Below are 21990 nucleotides of genomic sequence, written 5' to 3' on the forward strand. Positions count from 1 at the left end.
ACCCCAAAAACACTGATAATTTTTACCCTGAGCAAGACCCACCAGCCAGGCATCTGAGAAAGATTACTATTCTCTGTACCGCTTCAGAACATAGGCCCACCCCATTTGGTGCCCCTTTTCCAGCCATGGCCTTCACTGAAACTTCAGAGGAAGGAGAAAACAAACACATCCCAGTATACATCAGGGGAAGCCTGCAATCATAAGATTCAAGAAGCAATGGCAGTGATTCAGGTAGGTGACATTTGTGTTTCAGAATCAATAAACCCACGTTGTACTCTTGGGGTGGCATGAGACCAGGGTCCTGACCACTTGCAATCTTTAAAGATCCTAAGGGACTTTTCTCAAGAGTAGGGGGCATTAACCTGTGTTCTGAGTGATTACATTTTGTCTTCTTATTTTATCTCCAGTTTGAGTGGGAGCGAGTATACTGCTTCATTTTGTATCCTAAACAGTAGTGTACTCTCTTAAACATCCAACACGTTCTACCCCAGATGTGGCCACCATGATTATTATATAAAGTTTGTAGCATGCTTGAAAATCCTTCAGGATGAAAGACAAGCAAGATCATCATCATCACTTCAATGATTTTGTACCATTTTCTTCCTCTAAACATACAAAACTTATTTAGAATTCTGAAAAAATAAGTCACTTCATTGAAATTAATTTATTTTTAGAATATCCCTTTTAATCCTGCATGCATTTTTTGCACAAAAATTGAATTTGATCAGCGCCTCCTTTGTAAAAGTTAGTACTTTAATTATAGAAATGTGGCTGTTTCAACAGTTCCTTTGTTGCATATCCCATGTCTGCTAAACCTTGGCAACACTGTCAGTCAGTGACCGACATAAAGTTCAATAAAAAAGTTTACTGAATATCCTCTGTTTAATGTAAACAAGGCAGGAGGCAAAACAAAAAAAGTGTATATAGAGAGAGTAATTATTTTACAGGGCACAGAAAATATTGTCATCATGGTTGGAAAGCCCTGTATGATATTATATATATGTTTGGATTTATCATACAACCTGAAATACCATGCAATCTGTAGATTTTACATAGTACTTCATTGTAACATTTCTCTAAAGACAAATAATGATGTACTTCATAATTGAATAGTAACTGTGTATTCATACAGCAATGCATGGTAAGAAATTACCATGTATTTACAAAGCAATTCCATGATTACTTGTGCCCTGTAAAATCAAGTGTAACAATCTTTACACTAGCAATAGTGTAAGCAAGCTCAGTCCTTATAGCTACACAGGTGATGTACAACCAGACTGAAGCTGTGTATCAAATCACAGCTCCCATATTGCACGAATGAATACATTATACGAACATTACACAGACAAGATTTGAATACTAGAAAGATTACAATCATAATGGAAATAAACTAAGGACAAACTTCTGTTCTAGCAGATGTAGCATGTTGCTTATTACAAAAGTTTCTACATCAGAGTCTAAATCAATACATACAATATATGGCAGAAAAATAAAAATGTGTCCTTATTTACAAAAACTGTGCATCAGGGTAAAAATGCAGTTCGAATTTACTTACTTAACCAAAATTATCCCCGTATTTTCCCCTCAAATATTTCAAAATAATACTCTTAGCCATATTTTTCAAAGGTGATCAACACCTGCAGTTCCCATTGACACTGGAAAGATTTGCGGGTGCTCTGAACTTCTGAGTATCAGGCCATGTTTCTCAGGTGTCCACTTGTGGGTAATAAATAACCACACACACAGACACAGACACACACACACACAGAGACACACACACACACACACACACGTCAACTCAATGACATGCATAGATTCAATGAGTAAAAATATGGAGCTGAACTAATTTTTACTTTTAAAAATAAAAGTGCATGAAAACCAAGAAACAAAATTAAACTATTTCCATCTCTTAAGAAAGAGTCCATCGCTTTTACAAAAATAAAAGTCACTGTCACAATTTATGGTAATAATTGTAAGCAGCACCAATACAAACCAGAAGGGCTCAAGCTTTTCCGAGCACTGCTTCACTTACTATCAAGACGGATCAACTTTTTATAATTTGTGGCCTGAATAATATTTGGTTTGTGAAATATCATTATGGCTACTAAACGCACTGAAGACTGAATGCTAGACAATTACATCTTGAATTTAAGAATATTTATAGTGATATCTTATTGTTCAACTCAAGCATTAAATAATTGGGCTTCTAGCTAGGTAAATCCTTTTGCATTTAAAAACTACAGACTCTGCAGGTATCCTTGCATGAACGAACTGATGCAATCCCTTACTGTGTAATTAGCGCCGATAGCAGCAACTGACTTAAAAAAATTAAATGACGTTCATGTCTCCATCTGAGATCCTGCACCTCTTACATGGATTTATAACAATCATATTGTTTGGAATGCTCTAATGTGGATTTTGTTTTTTCCTCACTCTCATTTTTCATAGCATTATGTCTGCTACAGTTTACATTGTGAATGGGACTTTAGGAGTATTCTAAATATCAGAGGTTTTTTTTCCTTTAATAAATAATGAAAACAGGATTAAATTTTGCAGCAAGTGTAATTAAATTCAAGCTAAAACCTAAAACAACAAAGCCCTGATGAAGCAAAGCATTTAAGACCATGCATAACTCCACTGCTGTTCAGCACAACACTTAAACACTAGCTTAACTTCAAGTGTTTTCCTAACTCATACTCATTTTAAATGGATCTTAAGTAGATACCTAACTTTATGCTCATGCTTCAGCGCTTTGCAGAACCGGGGCCTAAATTATCAAAAATGTATGCATTAAACATAAATCTACACACATACATACTTTTTTATACTGTATGTACAGGCAGGTACATTATATTAATGAAGCTTCTCAAAATGGATCAGTTGTAGTACACATTGCACTGAAAACAAAATCACTTGCTACTTTCCAAATACCCATGTAAAGAATGGGAATGAAGAGAAAGTACCCTTTCTTAAACTCTATTTTACTAAGCTATTTTGTTATGAAAACATTATTGGGGCACATTCAGCAAAGCTGGTGCATATGGCTGCTAAGTCCCAGGTTCCTACTGCTACCCACTCTTGAGAATATCTTTCATTCTAGCTGACGTGCCAGAGCTCTGTTGATGGGAGGACCCGTAGGGAGATAGTGAATCATCTTACTCCCTGGCCACAGCCACTTTTGGGCAATGCTTTTCCCTTTTTGGAGTGGTACTCCACACTTCTATCTGCCTGTGGCCCTGTAATTTTCACCAGCAGGACCCTCCACTGGCGTTTATGCTGTGAATAAGTGGTGAATTTAGCCCATTAACTGTGAGCATGTTCAATTTTGTTGGACAAGGCACCTGGTAACTTCAGGACTTGTTCAAAATCCAGATTCCATAAATGTAAAAAAAACAGACAGACATCAAAATCATGGAGGGCCAGATTCTGATCCCAGTTATGCTCATGGAAATCAGGAGGAATGCTACTGAGATTAAATTAGTCCAGATTTACACTGAAATGAGATCAGAAACTGACACTCACTGTCCGACAGGATATTAAAAAAGACAAAGAAATGGAATATGAACATTAAGGGCTCAATCCTGCTTGGTCTGTCTGTGCTACTGTGTCAATATGAAGGCATTCTCCTGTGTAAACAGGCAGGCAGTTCTCTCTACAGAGACCTCCAAGAGTGATAGGAAGGTTAAGGAGCACATCCAGCCCTTCCAGCCTGCTAGTACTTATGCTGCTGTCAGCAGCAAGTGCTAGCTGCAGTCATTCAGGAGGAACAGTACGCTAGCGTACATGCCCCTTGGCCTGCAATGGAAATTCCTGCTCTGGCTGGTAGAATTCATGTTGCAAAGAATGAACTGGGGAACATCTTTGCATCCCAGCGTTGTGAAAACCAGTGGAGAATTTTGGTCCTAAGTATTGAATCATCCCTTATACTGCTGCCCAAAACGGTATCAGTCACTCTTCGTCTGGACACTATGGTTACATTCAGACAAGCAGTAAAACATTTGAAAAACAACAGAACATTTTCACTGCCAATTTTCAAGGCACAAAATATTCTTAAACCAATGTTAAATAGCATTTAAAAAAATACTGGTTTTAGCAACTACTATTAATGACCTGTATAATAGCATCCTTGTAAAGATGACATGGATCAAACAAACTGGAGCTCCCATACAAAAATCTAAGGCAAGTCTAGTTACACAGCTGAACTTAGCAGAAACCATTTGGAAAAACAAAGAGCACAGCACTAGAAACATGCATACTTAGGATTTGATCGTTGTCTACATACAGGCCCTGATTCACCAACATATGGCAATATAATTTCATTAATATAAGGAGTTACACCAGTCTAAAACTGGAATAACACAGTGATGAATCAGAATTCACCAGCCCAGAATTCACTACAATATAAGAAGATTCACAAAAGTAGAATTCATCCCACATGGATCATATCATACTACATATGTATTAGCAGGTCTTTTAATCCTCTCTCCAATGTTTTAGATGGTATCACTTGTAACTACACATGCTGCTTTACTCTTTTCCTTTCATATTTTCAACTGAAGAGAAAAAACTTATGACATGAAAACATTAGAGAAATAGCTTGATATTTTAAAAAGCAATAACGATCACAAAAGACAATTGAAGTATATGAGCCCCAGAACATATCAAAAATCCTTACCACCTAAAATGTTGTTAAAACAATGGCCTGGTAACCAAAGTTCTGAAGTTTGTGGTCTTCAGACATTTTTTTCAGCTCTTCAAACAGTGACTGGAAATGTTATGTTTTGTCTGCCCTGAAGTCCCTTTGATTGCATCCTGGGTTCAATGTCCATTTGATTACATCTCCATCGGAGTGCAGCGAGTGCCAAGAAATCATGAACAGTGACCAAGAACTCACCCTCCACTGCCATCCATAACAACTGTCAAATTATATCAACACTTTGTTAGGAGGCTCTCTCCCTTCTTGTCTGGTGGAGTCAACAGTCTTCTTTGACTGAAACACTCGATTTTGTAGCCCAGTCACTTCAAGCGGCTGCTTAGGGTGTAGATGAGGCATGGTATTTCACAAATGCAATCGCTGCTAGCTCTTTACAGAACTCTTCCAGTACAATCACACCCTCCAGTAATGTCATGTGGTCAATACTGGGAAAGGAAAAAACAACAGGAGCTAAGAAGAAGCCTCACACGAAAACAGTTTGTGTGGAGGATTTGCAATTTATTTACTTACATGGGCCCTTCAGGCTCCAATCCAAGCAAACGCTTTCTGACCAGCAGAAGTTTGGGAGTGAAATCCGGTATGCGCTGGATTCTCACCATAAGATCTCCAACAACCTGTAAATCACACAGAGGCAAAGTAGTAGCATATGAAGTGAGAGCCAAATAAAGAGACAACCAATGAGAATTCAAATAATGATCAACTTACAAGATCATTAATTCATCTTCACAATTGCCCAACATGGGTGAGGGATATTCAGAATCTTTCTGCCACTGACTCAGGTGGCTCAGACTCAGCTTGATCTAGTTTGCCAGACATCTACAGCATTCCCTCTGCTAATTATTGCAGAGACCATGTTATTTTGGAGTGTCATGGCAACAGGGCTGCCTGCCCCCGGCTGGAGAGCCTGGGGCTAAGCCAGGGCTGATTACAAGATTAGCCTCAGGTGAGAGAAATCAAATGATTCCAATAAAAAAGGCAGCAGGAAGCTGCAGGTGGTTGTACAGTTAAGACTTCCCAAGGCAGGAAGCTTGGTTAGTAACCCGAGAAAGCTCAGGTAAGAGGAGACTGTGTGGACCTGGGACTGGTGGGGAGGAGCAGCTACAAGGAGCAAGTTTGACTCCTTCAGAGCCCTAGCTAGATGAAGCCTGTGAGTGACAGCAAAGAGAGCTCAAAGGAAGAGCAGAGCTGGAAGGGGACTGCAGAGTGAACCTGCAGGGAGAGAGGGTCTCCTGAAGTGGTCCCTGAGGAAGGGACAGTCCTTCCGGAAGGAAGAGCTATGCCCAGTTTAAGGATGGGTGGAGATTTCTTATGTGTTTTTGGCAACTTTGTTAACTTAATTAAAAACCCAGACCCCAAGAAGGGCTCTGACTTTGTTTAGAGAGCCCTGAATAAGGGGAAAGAGGGGCAGGGCACTGCAGAGGCCATGAGGGAGCACCTGGATACAGTACAGTCATCTTCACATAACACAATGCCCCTGCTGGTTGGAGGAACTGAACTTGAGGAATCTCTGAATCTAAAATCATGTGCCTTTGGGTTGTACAGACTCATAAACCAATTTGTAACCTCGTCACTAGACAGTGTTAGTGCATAAGAACTAAAAACATGAGTAGGACTTAGAGATATGGGAACAACTGATGAACAGAGACTTGAAGTCCCAATAATTGTAGGCCCAGGTAACTGTAGGTCCGATTCACTGCTCTATGAATAGGTGGAACTCTGTTGACTCCACAGTTATCCTAGTGGTGAATTTGGCTCCCTAAATATTGGTATAGGAAACTACCCAATAGCTTATTGGCTTTCGGGACTGCAGAAGGGGTGACTTCCAGTTCGAGCTGCTTACATTGGTGTTTGACCCACACAATAATGGCTTAAATCAAATCAAACAGAAGAAGCCAGAGGCCGTAAAGGTAACCTAAACAAGTCAAAAAGCCCTTGGCTCTCAGGGCTTCTATCTCCATCTACCTTCCTTGTGCTTCCAGGGGGTTCTAAATCTCTCAGCAGTAGCCTGGTGCTAGCTCCTCTAGCAGACAGTCGTTGCTCCCTGGACATTTCAAGCTCTTCTGCCCCAGCTCCTTTTCATCCTGTTTCTCTTTCTTTATATGTGGGCTTGCAGTGATTAGCTACAGCCATTGGGGACTAGGTCTCTTCATAATTGACATTTGTCAGGGGATCCCCAGTGGAGCTGGTTTTGCGATCTGCAGGCAGGAAGGGTTCTTAACATGTTCCTGCCTGTATTTTGTGTGTGGTTTGCAGACCTCATCATACCCGGTATCAGAGGGAGAGATGAGATCAGAGGGAGAGATGGGAGACTTGAGGTACGTACAGTAATTTTATAGTGGACACGGATCTGCAGTAGGGTTACAGGTAGGACAGGATGAATGAATCAGGCTTGAAGGGCAGATGACGATATGCTATCGCATTCCATCCAAAAGCACAGCATGTTCAGGAGAGTAATTGACTTGTGGCTCAATAAAAGCAGCTCTTTTACAATCCACGTCTAGTGCAGACATATGCCTGTACTTATGGCATTACAGGACACTGCCATGTCAATGATTCCAACAGGACCCATTCAGAATTAAAACAACTTTATTGCAGGATGAAGGGCAAAACCTTGAAAGAAATCATTTTACATCCACATCTTTGAAACTCAGCAAACATGGCAAGTAAAACAATTTCAGAGACACCAATGGAGAGTAAATGGATTTACTGAAAAGTGTATTCTCCAGTGTTATTTGGTATGAAAATCCATATTCAGTGCTTTAAAAAAAAAAAGTGTTTTCCTTTCAACAGACCAGACAGTTGCCATACTAAAGCCAAAATTACCCTCCTTTAGCATTCATTACACAGCTATTAAGTTTATCACCACTGTAGCCACATATAAATGTTAGTTGGTCGTATACTCACCCTGACAATAACGGAGAATAGAGATCGACAGCCTGAAGCCAGATTTACATAGGGATCCAAAAGGTATTCATGGATGTGTGGATGGGGAAACAGGGAGAGTTTGGACAACACTGATGTAACTTGTAAATTTACATCGTATGGCTGCAAACAAACAAAAGGACACTGTTATTTTCATTATGACTCCCTCTTTGTCTACCCCATACTTATGTAGCTACTTTCCTCTAAATCCTGGGTATCAAGTCAGACCCAAATCCTCCCATCCCCACAACTACCTCACAACACAACTGAGGTGTATCAGCCCTGGACTTTCCTGCTCTTGCAAGCTGCATCATGACCTAATGTATTAGATGCAGGAGATGAGGCTAGCTACAGAAGTGTAATGGACTGAAAGTAGCTACGCCCTAGCTGCAGTATATACATGCTCTCAAGATCTGATCACTAATAAAGTGTCATAACAGAAGAAACTGAGCAACAGATTACATGGTAATGGAAGCCATATAAAGACCTAAGACAGGTAGATAAATAACTATACTAAAATTTTCCTCACAATAATAAACAAAATGATCAGCGTCAAAAAGATTTCTAAATAAAAAAACCCAGCAGGGTAGGAATGTGACCAGGCAGCAAGGGCTACTGCTCAGGCTCTTTGCTATTGAACAGAAAGTCTGTAATTGCCAACATTTACATGTGTTTTCATTGCGTGACTTCACACTTGAAAATCCTTTTTTCATTGTTTTTATTTGCTATGGGGATCTGTATAGCTCTGCCAAGGCCTTTGCTGATATTTACATTTCATATTTGGACAATGCTCACGACATTCACCAAGGTAGCATCATGCTGCAGTGGGGAAAAAACCCAGAATGAATGGCTGTGGAGTTATCACTTACAGAAGTACTGTTGGCATTAACGGTGTATCAGACCATCAACGTGGCCAAGAAACCCACCAGAAAACCTCTGATCACAGCCAGAATGATACGGAGTGCGAGTGTTGGCCAGCTGCCCCCCAGTTAGTGAGAATTCTCAGGAAAGTCAGGAGACAATAATAAGCATATGCTGAGGTAGCAATTACAGAGGCTGTTTATAGTAGCTGTTGCTGTCACAACTAGAGTGGGTATTGTGATGTACCCTAATTGTACAAATGTACCCTAATTGTGAGCTCAACTGTACAAAGTGAGTGAAAGTTCATAAAATGTCACAATAATCTATAATAACAAATACTGATGGGAAAAGGTACAAAAACAAGACAGATTCAATTAGACCAAACAAAAAGGCTTCCTGATATAACTCAAGAACTGTATTAAGATAATACTTGGTAAACAAAACCAGTGACAGATCAGAAATCAATGAACCGAAATTGTTGTGGCAGGAATCAGGTCTAATATGTGGACAAAAGAATAAGGGGATGGGCTATTCTACTCATCACTCCCCTTCGCTGCTGTTCAAGAGAGAGACTTCGGGGATAAAAACTAGCTACTGGAGCAAGCTTTACCATCATGGCTGCCATCCCCACCATCTCCTGGGAGCCTGGATCTTCATCCTAATCCTGACCAAACTCAGCCAGAGAGGGAGCCAGATGACATCGCTGCCTGCTCCAGCTCAATCCCGAATACGACCTGGGGCATGGGACCTTGTCACGCCCCACCCTCCCCAGTGTTTTCTTTTCCTTCCCCACACTTCTCCTTTTGCCTTCTGTCTAACAAGACACTGGCTCAGCCAGCCAAGACTGCATATTTTGCAACAATGTTGTGCCCATGATCAGAAAGAGGCAGCTAAAAGGAATGCCCTAAACAGATCTATGCTGATACAATACAAGTTTGCCAGGTCTCCCAGTGACTGATAAGACCATGTGCTAGACCTGTGTTTGTCCAGCAGTGAGACTGCAAGTGAGAGCCAACAGCAGAGACAAAAACTGCATTTTCTCTCTTTGCTGCACCATTAATAAAAGGTTAAAAGAATGTTTAATGGAGTGTTTGCCATGGTACTAAGCAGGCTGAGATATCTGTATACCAAATCTTGTTTAACACTGTTTAATGTTGGACAGTTTCAGGTCAGGTATCTCTCTGGACCCATTTATTCCATCAAAATGAATACAACTGTATGAAAACCAGGAAGAAGGAACCTACAGGTGCAAAAAGGCGTTTTGCTACAGCAAAATTAATGCTGGTGTGTGGTTGTAGCTTAATACAAGGCAGGACTGTTTAGTGGTGAATTAGAAGGCTTTTCCTAGCTCACAGTTTTGGGAGCCAACCTTGTGGCAGTACTGAGCACCCGCAGCTTCTACTGAAGCCAATGGCAGGTACGGGCACTTTGTACCTTGCAGAATTGATACCTAACACTTTGGGTTACTTTACATCTTTAGTAACAGATTTAGATTCTGTTTCAGAGTGTGTGTGTGTGCGTGCCTATATATATCATTTAAATATCTGGATACCATTCAATGTTCATGGATTTAAATACTCGTCTCTGGAAGGAGGTGTTTTTGGGTTGTTGTTTTTTTTTAAAAACCACACACATACAGTCTGAAGTCTCAGAATTCTCTCTGAAACTTGTTTAACATATAGATGTGCATCTTGGACAGCTCCTGCAACAAATACATGCCATTATCCGCATTTTGGATTCTTGTGGGCATCTTTCAGCCTGAATTTTAGATAAATACTTTAAAATCACCGTCATCTCTGTTTTCAGGCAGCACTCAAACTACTTGTTTTGTTCTAATTTGAAATCACAAGTCAGCTATCATACCTATAGCCCCGTTCCTAATTTAAAGGAGAGATGATTTTATATGCAATACATATGATTATTAATAATAATAAAATAATCATAAGTGTGCAATAGGAATTATTTTTCTACCTCAGCCTCCATCTGTAAAACGCTGACAATGATACTTGCCCTACTTTGTACACAGCTGCAAGATCTCATGGTGAAAAGTGCTATAAAAGACCTAGGTCTTATGATTAATATTATTTGGAGGATTGCTGCACCTGCATGGAGCACCACTGATTTTAATGCCGGATCAGTGCCCAAAATCTTTGTAGTTTGAGCTCAGCCTTGGATTAAGTTAGGTTGAGAATTTCAGGATCCCTGGGTGAGAACACAGTTTATGCCCCATTCTTTGGGAATAGCTGTTAAAGAAGTATCTCTATAAAGAAATAGAATAGAATCTCTCTAGAATAAGATTAAAGTGCTGTTCACTTTTCCTCAATGATTACTAAACTACACTGACACACACATTAGAAAGACAGGGACGGGAAAATGTGAAATACAAAACCATGTTTACGGCTTGTACTGTATTTATCTTCCTTCACTTTTATTCTGTACTAGGAAAAACACCCACAGGTAGCCACGCCATCTAGTGACAGCACCAAGTACTGAAAGGTGGAGAAGAAGGTTTGGATGTGGGTCTAGGAAACCTGCAGGACCAGTCCCTCGTGAAGGAAATATTTTGTGCTGCTTTCTAGTGACCTTTTTACCCAAACAAACCCTAACCAAATGCAAAAGGCAGCGCTGTCAAGTACTAAAGGAAGCTCCAGCCTTCCTTGGTAAGAAAGATTTTCAGGGAAAAGGATGTAATCAATGGGTAGCTTTAAGAGGATCCCCTCAGCCCAGAAAGCAAATCCATTTCCATGAAGCTTGTATCTTCACCACAGCTTTTATCTGTTCCTGGTGCTTATTCGTCAGCTAGTGATCGTCTCCACACAGGAATCCCATTGGGAGAGAGGTGATATTCTAACTCAGCACAAAATCTCAAAACAGTTGGATGATCTTTCTAAAATGATTGGCCCGGGAATACTTAATGCTGACATTTTAAATGTCATCACTATACTTCAGAGATAATACCCCACTGAAGTGTGAGGGAGCAGTTAATACCTCTCCTACGTTTTTATCACATGCCATTCAAAGGGGAGTTCAAGTACCTTACAGGTTAGTTGAAGAACTTCTTTATTCTCTCTCCAACCCTAGCCAGTGGGAATTATGTTTGTCTATCAGCCTCCATCTGTAAGATGAGAAAACAGGTACTTGCCTTCCTTTGTAAACAGCTTTAGGAGACGCTGTGTAAGAGCTAGGTATTAGGATGATTATAATCTGGAGGCAAGTCCTAGTGTGATTTACATGTCATTCTGAAAGCACAAATGTTCATGCTCTATGTTCACCCCCATTTCTTGAAGAAGCAAATTCCAGTGTGAGCCCAGCTTACTGTCAAAGCTCACAAGTTTCCAGTGCCTGCATCCCCCTCTTGAGGTTGACTGCTGCAGAGGAATGGAGATGCTGTGGGAAGTCCTTGGTCATCTGAGCCAGGGAATCTCATGGAGGACTCTGAAGAGAAGAGGACTGAAACCTTGAATATGACTCAGTATTCAATGAGGAGACCGTGAAGCACAGGGGTGATGTGCTCTCAGCAGGCTGGGCGGCTCAGACAGAGAGAGACTGCTGAGTTTTGAACTAGCTGGAATTTCAAGGGCCATAGTTTCTTCTCACAGAGCTATTGTTTCTGTCTCCTTGTCAGCAGACTGAGTAAGACAGCTGCATGAAGTAAGAGCCAGAAAGATTCTTTCACAACCACAAGAGCTACAAGTGTAATATTTTAAATGAAATTTTAAATGTGTCAGGAACAAATGGGACTACCAGAGAACTGCTTCTATGATATACCTGCCAGAAGCAGCTCAATCCAACCTATTTCCACAGCAAAGAAAGCTTTCTAACTGCAGGAAGGGAAGAAAACACAGGCCCAGATAAGCTTTTAAGAAACAAAGAGGCTTGCTTCATGCAAGCATACTGTATATTACTAACAAGGGGCTGCAGAGTGGTCCACTGGACTGGGACTGAGGAAATCTGGATTCTGTTTTACTACTGGCTCTGCCACTGGCCTGCTTGGAGAACCTTGGGCAAGTCACTTCCTTATCCATTAATGAAGATAATGACACTTGTGACATACTGCAATGCCATGCAGTACCTTTGGGGACCACTGTATTAAATTTATAGATGGTTTATATATGATTGCGTTCTACTCCTTGGGGAAGAGTTACCATAGTTCTTCCAGGAACTAAAAGCAGTAAGGGGTAATTACCCTTGGGACGATTGACAACTCCAAAAAAGCAGCACCCCTTGAGGTGGTTTGCATATACTGGTTCGGGCTTGGTTTTCCAGAGTACGTCTACACTGCATCTGTGAGTCAACACCCCAGGCGCGTAGACAAACTTGTGCAAACAGAGCTTGAGCTAGTGTGCTAAAAATAGCAGTGTGGACATGGCAGTCTGAGCTGGAGCTCGGACTCTCAAGTCTAGGGGGTCAGGTGGGCTTGAGAGCCTGAGCTGCTACCCAAGATGCCATGTCCACATTGCTATTTTTAGTGTGCAACCTCAAGCCCTGCTAGTGCGAGTCTGTCTACCTGGGCTGGGAGGCTCGCTTCCAGCTGCAGCTTGAAAATACCCTAAGAGACTAGGAAACAATGAAAGGGCTTTTAATATAAAACAATGATCTTTAACTGACTTGCGGTCTTCCTTTTGATTCAACAAACTCACAGGACCTTGGGGGATCCCAGCCTTTGCTGAAGGGTTGGAGAGACGGACACTTCCCAGAGCCCATTGTTGGAGTTGGGGGTGACCACTGATAAGCTTTTAGTAAGCATGTAGGGAGTTTTATTGCTTTTATCTTAAAAATAAATGCACTCTGCTGAGAAAGAGCTGCGTGGAACACTGTTCATAGCCCTTGGAGAGAAAGCACTGCACAGGTGCTGGCCACTGGGCAGAACCACTTGCTGGGGATATCAGAGTATAAGCTACGGACTGTACAGCATGAAAAACCAGGGTGAGAAGGGAATGGGACCATGCTCCCTTCCCAGAGACAGGTGATGGCTGGAGTTCTGAGACGTGCCATGATGCTACTGGAATTGACCATGGAGAGGGTATTCAGGTGCAGTTACCCCTGGAACAATATTTACCTCCTTTGTAAAGCAATTTGATATTGATTTATGAAAAGTGCTATATAAAAGCTATGGATTAATTACTTTATTATGATAACAAAGCCTAAAGGAAGGCTAACAATCTGTAAGCAGAACTGAATGTTTTGCTAAACTTGTCATTTGATGTGGACCTTTAAATAACCATACACCACATCAAATTTGTCACTTTCATCTGACTTGATAGAACCAACATTTCATTTTTCTGGGTTACATTAGCACTTCACTAGAATTATCCCCAGGGCAAGTTTCAATTTAGCTTTAAAGTGTGGGCTTTTTGGTAGGAAATAGCTTGAGCAATTTCACTCTTGCTGGCTGACTGAGGCAGTTTGTTTTAATTCTTTTGGAGTCAAGTATTTTTAACACCACAGACCGTGACATCTTGCCTGACTAACTCAGAAATTGTGCCATACTGACAGGTACTATATCAAATTGACATTGTGCTTCAATAACAGATGCTATTTTTGTTTCAGTAGTAGGTATTTGTTCCTCTGATATCCCTTAGGGATATATTCTGATCCCTTTATTTGCTACAATTTATGTCTCATCACTGAGACAAGATTATCATATGTATAGGTTTCAGAGTAGCAGCCGTGTCAGTCTGTATTCGCAAAAAGAAAAGGAGTACTAGTGGCACCTTAGAGACTAACCAATTTATTTGAGCATAAGCTTTCGTGAGCTACAGCTCACTTCATCGGATGCATTCAGTGGAAAATTCAGTGAGGAGATTTATATACACACACAACATGAAAAAATGGGTGTTATCATACACACTGTAAGGAGAGTGATCACTTAAGATGAGCTATTACCAGCGGGGGGTAGAAAACCTTTTGTAGTGATAATCAAGGTGGGCCATTTCCAGCAGTTAACAGGAACGTCGGGGGGGGGGGGGGGCGAATAAACATGGGGAAATAGTTTTACTTTGTGTAATGACCCATCCTCTCCCAGTCTCTATTCAAGCCTAAGTTAATTGTATCCAGTTTGCAAATTAATTCCAATTCAGCAGTCTCTCATTGAAGTCTGTTTTTGAAGTCTTTTTGTTGTAATATTGCGACCTTTAGGTCTGTAATCGAGTGACCAGAGAGACTGAAGTGTTCTCCGACTGGTTTATGAATGTTATAATTCTTGACATCTGATTTGTGTCCATTTATTCTTTTATGTAGAGACTGTCCAGTTTGACCAATGTACATGGCAGAGGGGCATTGCTGGTAACAATTGATAACACCCATTTTTTCCATGTTCTGTGTGTATATAAATCTCCTCCTCCTGTATTTTCCACTGAATGCATCCGATGAAGTGAGCTGTAGCTCACGAAAGCTTATGCTCAAATAATTTGGTTAGTCTCTAAGGTGCCACTAGTACTCCTTTTCTTTTTATCATATGTATAAGATTAGCTTTTCCAAAAAGCAGATGACACTCAGATCTATTATTTAAAACCAGTATTGCTTTAGTTAATAATGCACAGAATACATATTTACTGGAAGCAAGACACTGGGAGTGCACACAATGTTCTTTAACTTAATCCAGATAAAAGAGGTTGGACAGATACAAAATCCACATGCTAGAGGAGCATTTCCCTGTTTCCTTCAAAATGTAAAATTTCTCATAGCCCCCAAATTGCAGTGAGCTAGGTCAAAGGACTGGAATATTAAAGTTCAACAGCTCATGGTATATACGTACACACAGGTTTCCTTGCTTTGAGATTCATACCAACCCTATTTAACATGGAAAACATTCGGTATTAAGTAATGCATTAAGTATCTAACCTGATCTATAAAATAATTTAAAAAAAAAACAAGGAAAACCAATGTGAAGGCTGAAAACATATCCTTGGCATACTCAACCTGGACAGAGTAGACAGAACTGAAAACGACAAAAACCCCTAGATAGAGTGGTGTAGCAATGAAAGTGTTTCAGCGTTCTTTTTCAGTCTCCTGGGTTTTACAAATTATCATCACACCCCATTTTTCTCAAAGCACTCCCATGGCAGATCTGCTGTGCACCGTTGCCCTTCTGCCATGATCCCTGATCTGCTCTACTTCTGCCCCGACCAAAAGTGGTACACTATCACAGGAAATTGGGTACCAGCAGCATCTAGTTTTACACTTGGAGCTAGCTGCAGAGGGAACTGACTAGTATCACACGCTTAGAACACTATCTATGATATTACTTCACCCACCTGGCCTCTCTAATATCATATGCTTCTCCTGTAAATAGTTTCATTGCATCTACAGCAACACCACCTATGAAGCATTCCACATAGCACTACCGAGGGAATAATTTAGATTTCAGGCCTTGTCTTAACTAGGGGGAAAAGGTGTGTTCCTAACTTGAGGCAGCTAACTGGAGTTAACTAACTCGTGTTCAAATCCTAGTGAAGACAAGTTTTATAGTTTATAGTTTTCACATAAATCGACCCGCTAACTTGTGTGCAAACTATAAACGGCCTAGTTTTGACTAGGATTTTACCTCAAATTAGTTATTGCCAGTGATATGCTACTGCATATCAAGTTATCAACATAACTTGTTTTTTCTCGTGAAGATGCAGCCACAAAGAAGGGGGAAAAAGGCAGAAAGGAGAAGAGATAAATAGAAAAGGGGGGTGGGGGAGCGATTGGTAGTGGACCAAGGGTGTTAAGATAGAAAAAGTGAAATAGGGTTAACCAAAAAGGATTTCTTTTCTACCCAGAATTATATTCTGTAAATTCCACTATACTAGTCTGGACCTCATGTATTAGACTCATGTTTTTTCAGCAAGATGAGCCCGTTAAACTCACAGCCAATTTGTTCACCCCTGATAACTACATTTTTAACATTGGTACATAGCGAAATGGTGGAGAGACCTATTTTTAAAGTGATCTGCTGGGGGCTTGGAAAAAGTACCCTCTCAAAATTTCCTTGCACCATTGGTGAGAGGAGAATATTTATTCCAACCCTGAGAAAGCCTGGGATGATATAGTAATACAGTTTGGCTTTTAATTTGCTGCACAGTGCTTTGAGAACAATATTATATAGTAAAGATCTAGACTGTAAAATACTCTATATACTGAAGAATTTACATGGCTACCTGTATAGCCATGTATAAATGCTGGAAAAATCAAAATAGAACAAATCAGACTGATACAAAGACCATGTAGTTATAAAACAAAAAGGAATATTAGAGGTAGTTAAAAAGTTCTTCTCCTATCCTTTATTCCTTCATAACACCCCACCTCCTCCTGGAAGGACAAACATGCAAGAAGGACTTGTGCTTTTGTTAATTTGACAACAGGAGATCCTATGTATCATGTTGCCCTCCATATACTGTAGTGACATTTCTACTCTACGAATCATCTGTAGCTTTAAATGACATTCAGTGGAGGGCATCATTCATGAAACCATTTAGAACACAAAGCAGGTAGTTAACACAGATAATTATAGGTTTCAGAGGAGCAGCGGTGTTAGTCTGTATTCGCAAAAAGAAAAGGAGTACTTGTGGCACCAGTCTGTAAGGTGCCACAAGTACTCCTTTTCTTTTTACAGATAATTATGGCGTTCAGTGTAAGTGAGAATGTTGTCATCTACCCTTGCTATTGATAAAGTGCCAATCGCTTCAGTATTTAGTAATCTAGAGAGCCCTAAAGCAAGGATAAGATAGATAATGCTCCCTCAGCATGTTGACAAGATTGCCAATATTAGTAAAAACCAACAACTTAACAGCTACTAGTTAGTGCAGTCAAGCTACACAGAATTTGTTGCACAATAATGCACTACTATGTTAAACATCTACAGTGGGTATTGATGTGACCAGGTGGAGATTAGTCATTTATCAGGGATAAAAGCATCAGAAACGAGTCATAACAATGTGTTTTGTTACCTGATCGAGAATCCTGCCCATTCTGTCAAACAGAATTTTCAAGAAATGTCCTTCAAAAAACGATGCTTCTAAATTGCACTTTTCCAAAGATTTGGGAGACCCCGGCCATTCCCATCGTAAACAGATTGCACAATAATCCCGGAACTGGGAAGAAAGAGTCAACAATACATACTCAAACAATTGAAGAGGGAAAAAAAGCAAGAAGCTACAAACCTCTGTGGAAACCATTTCCTTTTAATAACCTACACCACTTGAGAGTGTCAATGGCAGCTATCTGAGAACTCCTATTCTTAGAATATTCCCATTTTGAAAACATCGAGGACAAAAATTATTATCAGCCTTCATTCAGGCACTTTATTTTCCTCTTGATGTGTGCAACATTATGGGGGACTTATACAGGCACCCAGAGGGGAAAATGGAGACCTAAACTAGCCACTTGCTTGGGACACAAATTGGACAGGCACAGTAACTTACACACACTGGGTGTGATTCGCCTAAACCATCAGTAACTCCACTGAAGTCAATGGAGTTAAACTGGTGCCAGAGAGGGAAGAATCAGATCCAGGAATTCTTCTTCAGTGCACACAGCATAGGTACTTGTGCATCTTCCACTGGGCTTCCAAGCACAGATGCAAAGAGGCAGAGCAGCTGTTTGTGTGTAACTGCACCGATGTGGAGGGTTATGTTTTTGTGGGTGGAATAATTTGAGACCATGCATATCATTGAGAATAAGAGGCAGAAACCAATCCTATTTTCAAACTGCTCCCAGAATCCTCCTTTCCCCAAGGCAAGAAAGAAATAAGAGAAGACAGTATGCCCTTTCCTGCATCCAAAATTAGAACATTATGAGAATTTTACTGTTCCTGCTATTTTTGCCTTCACATTTTCCTCTCTTTTCAGGAAATCATAGAATCATAGAATATCAGGGTTGGAAGGGACCTCAGGAGGTCATCTAGTCCAACCCCCTGCTCAAAGAAGGACCAATCCCCAACTAAATCATCCCAGCCAGGGCTTTGTCAAGCCTGACCTTAAAAATATCTAAGGAAGGAGATTCCACCATCTCCCTAGGTAATGCATTCCAGTGTTTCACCACCATCCTAGTGAAAATTTTTTTTCTAATATCCAACCTAAACCTCCCCCACTGCAACTTGAGACCATTACTCCTTGTTCTGTCATCAGCTACCACTGAGAACAGTCTAGATCCATCCTCTTTGGAACCCCCTTTCAGGTAGTTGAAAGCAGCTGTCTTCTCTTCCGCAGACTATACAATCCCAGTTCCCTCAGCCTCTCCTCATAAGTCATGTGTTCCAGTCCCCTAATCATTTTTGTTGCCCTCCGCTGGACGTTTTCCAGTTTTTCCACATCCTTCTTGTAGTGTGGGGCCCAAAACTGGACACAGTACTCCAGATGAGGCCTCACCAATGTCGAATAGAAGGGAACGATCACGTCCCTCGATCTGCTGGCAATGCCCCTACTTATACATCCCAAAATGCCATTGGCCTTCTTGGCAACAAGGGCACACTGTTGACTCATATCCAGCTTCTCATTCACTGTAACCCCTAGGTCCTTTTCTGCAGAACTGCTGCCGAGTCATTCGGTCCCTAGTCTATAGTGGTGCATGGGATTCTTCCGTCCTAAGTGCAGGACTCTGCACTTGTCCTTGTTGAACCTCATCAGATTTCTTTTGTCCCAATCCTCTAATTTGTCTAGGGCCCTCTGTATCCTATCCCTTCCCTCCAGCGTATCTACCTCTCCTCCCAGTTTAGTGTCATCTGTAAACTTGCTGAGGGTGCAATCCACACCATCCTCCAGATCATTTATGAAGATATTGAACAAAACCGGCCCGAGGACCGACCCTTGTTGTGGCTAAAACCATAAAGGAAGCACAGAAAGCAAAGCTTTTTATTTGAATGTGTGCTTATCAAAATTCAGAGAGTAGGAAATCCTTAGAGTACCACTGCATGTATTTTTGTTCTCGTTACTCTACCCCCACCCCCCATGCACCCTGTATGCCCAATTCTGTTCCATTACAGGAGAGTCACAGGACTTCATGAGAAAGGCAGCAAACGAATGCTGATTGTCCTCTGACCAAGGAGACTTTAGATCATGTTTTTAGAAATAAAATCTATGTTTTGTTATTTCAAAATATGCAAAATTAAAGCTTTCCCTTCCCACCAATTTCTTAACATCAAACCTGCATGCCTTAGGCTGCACATTAGTCTCACTGAACCATTATTTTAAAGCACTGGGATGTTAACTCTTCTGCAGAATTTTAACATCCACTAAGTTCTATCGAAGATCTTGCCAGGCAGTCCTCTACTGTAGAGGAATGCAGATAAATGCAAAGGCAATTTCTGAACCAATCTGTGGTGCAGGTTTGTTACAGGAATATTAATGCATTTAAAATCATCTATAATTCCCATTAGAGCTGCGTAAGGGGGATTCAGAACTCAATTAAAAATCTCTAAAGGTAAATTCCTGATTAGTCCAAGGCAATTGAATTTTCACCTTTCCCATTACTAGCTTATCTTCAGATATTTTTAGTAGAACGGTACGTGTCCCCAAATCCTTTGTAAATTCTCACAAGCAATTCAAAACCCAGAGCATTGGCTAATGAAGAGGAAAAAAGAAGAAACGAAAAAGAAAAAGACTATAGTTGTGTGACATACTTGTCTGTGGGCGTCTCTGAGATAGGTATCATAACCTGTGCCCTCTACATGGTATGATGATTTGGCTTCTTCAGGTACTAGACAGAGAAAGCTAAAAAGGAACAAAAATACATTAATAAATAAATCTAGTCCCACAATGGCAGGACACTATTTTTTCATTATCAATACATGAGTGGTAGATACAATAATGACCGATCTCTTCCAGTTGACAGAGGGGGTTACCCAATAACATTGTGTGAGGAAGAAGGGCTATGAAACGTACTGAAACATGTCTATCTATTTAACTACTGCCTGTGCTAATGAATTGTGGGCATAAGAGTTTGAATATCTAGCACTGAGTGTGAAGAAGCCAGTAGAGGGCTAGTGACTTCTAAAAGCAGGGAGGCAAAAGTGAAGTGGAGAATCATAACCAATTCCAAGGATTTGCTAAAGATCAGACTACATCCAGCTCAAAGCAGAGTTAGATGGAAAGTCTACTGGCAAATAAATCAAATAAAAGAAGGGATTTCATGTGAAAAGTTATTACTAATTTTTTTTAGTTAATAAATCATTAGTTTGTCAGTTTTCTGTGATGAAAGAACAGTTAAGAATTTACATGATTTGCAATAACATGTTCCTGTTACAAATATTGCTGACATTTATTGTGATACAAAAACTACCACCTTGGCAGTCACAGAATTATCATGAATATAGCACAAACAGGAAATGGTGGCTCTCACTACCCAGTTTCTGGACAGTTAGAGAAAATGTGGCTTAAAGATCTTGTATCCAATGTTCAGCTTTCCCTACAATCATGGAACTATCACTGACACCAATGGGAGTTCTGTGTACGGAGGGAGAGAGGAATACAGGAGTCTGAAATCTGCCATGTGGATCTTATTATGTATGAAAAAAAGTTCATTCTTCCATCAAAGCACTGCAAATACCTGGAAAATTTCCATTCCGCTGATGAAAATATAAATGGGCAGTTTAGCAGATTGCTTTTTGTCTGTGCTCCAAACCATGTCCACCATAAACTGGATGCAACGGTATATGGGGGGAAAAACTAAGTATTCAATTCCATATCCATTGGTCTCAGTCTGTTTCTTGCCTCTCACACGACTGATTATTTTTGGGTACATAGGTAGGTCAGAACCAAAATACCAGTGCTCCCTCGCTAATATGTATTAACTGACCAAATACCATCTAACCCCAATTTTCATGTTAATGACTGGAAGAATTACAATCACTAAATAGTTTAGATCAGAGAGTCTGTCCTCTTGGACATGTTGCTGTCCAGTGTGCACAGCCAAATGTTATAGGGGACAGAGGTGTGACATGGTCCCCAGTAAGCAATCGGTTACCTATAACTCAGCTTCTCCCTCCCCTTCCCTCAGGGGAAGGACTATGGTCAAGCCCTGTAAGAGAGGCTGCTTGAGAGATGAAGCCAAACAGAATGAATATCAATGAGAAGGGATAGCTTTACACTCAGATTCATAGATTCCAAGGCCAGAAGGGACCACTGTGATAATCTAGTCTGGCCTCCTGTATAACACAGGCCATATAACTTCCCCAAAGTAACTTCTTTTGAACTACTGCATATCTTTTTAAAAACGCATTTTGATTTAAAAATTGGCAGTCACGGAGAATCCACCACAACCCTTGGTAAATTACTGCAATGGTTAATAATCTTTATTGTAATACATTTACATCTTATTTCCAGTCTGAATTTGTTTAGCTTCAACTTCCAGCCATTGGATCTTGTTATCCCTTTGTTTATTAGACTGAAGAGCCAATTATTAAATGTTTGTTTCCCATATAGGTACTTAAGATTTGATCAAGTCACATCTTAACCTTTTCTTTGTTAAGCGACATAGATAGAGCTCCTTAAACTTATCACTATAAGGCATGT

General features: G+C 40.5%; 1 protein-coding gene across 1 annotated transcript in view; it reads right to left on the reverse strand.

Moving 5' to 3' along the window:
• Positions 1 to 663: 663 nt before the first annotated feature.
• Positions 664 to 21990, reverse strand: part of FHIP2A (FHF complex subunit HOOK interacting protein 2A) — a 51318-nt gene continuing 29991 nt past the window's right edge. The window contains exons 13-17 of the mRNA XM_037904050.2: positions 20100 to 20190; positions 17431 to 17574; positions 7619 to 7759; positions 5225 to 5328; positions 664 to 5139 (exon numbers count right to left, since the gene is read on the reverse strand). Of these exons, the coding sequence (XP_037759978.1) occupies positions 5034 to 5139; positions 5225 to 5328; positions 7619 to 7759; positions 17431 to 17574; positions 20100 to 20190 (586 nt within the window). The 3' untranslated portion in view covers positions 664 to 5033. The remainder of the gene's footprint in view (positions 5140 to 5224; positions 5329 to 7618; positions 7760 to 17430; positions 17575 to 20099; positions 20191 to 21990) is intronic.

The sequence above is a fragment of the Chelonia mydas genome, chromosome 7, assembly GCF_015237465.2.
Source record: "Chelonia mydas isolate rCheMyd1 chromosome 7, rCheMyd1.pri.v2, whole genome shotgun sequence".
Taxonomy (NCBI): domain Eukaryota; kingdom Metazoa; phylum Chordata; order Testudines; family Cheloniidae; genus Chelonia; species Chelonia mydas.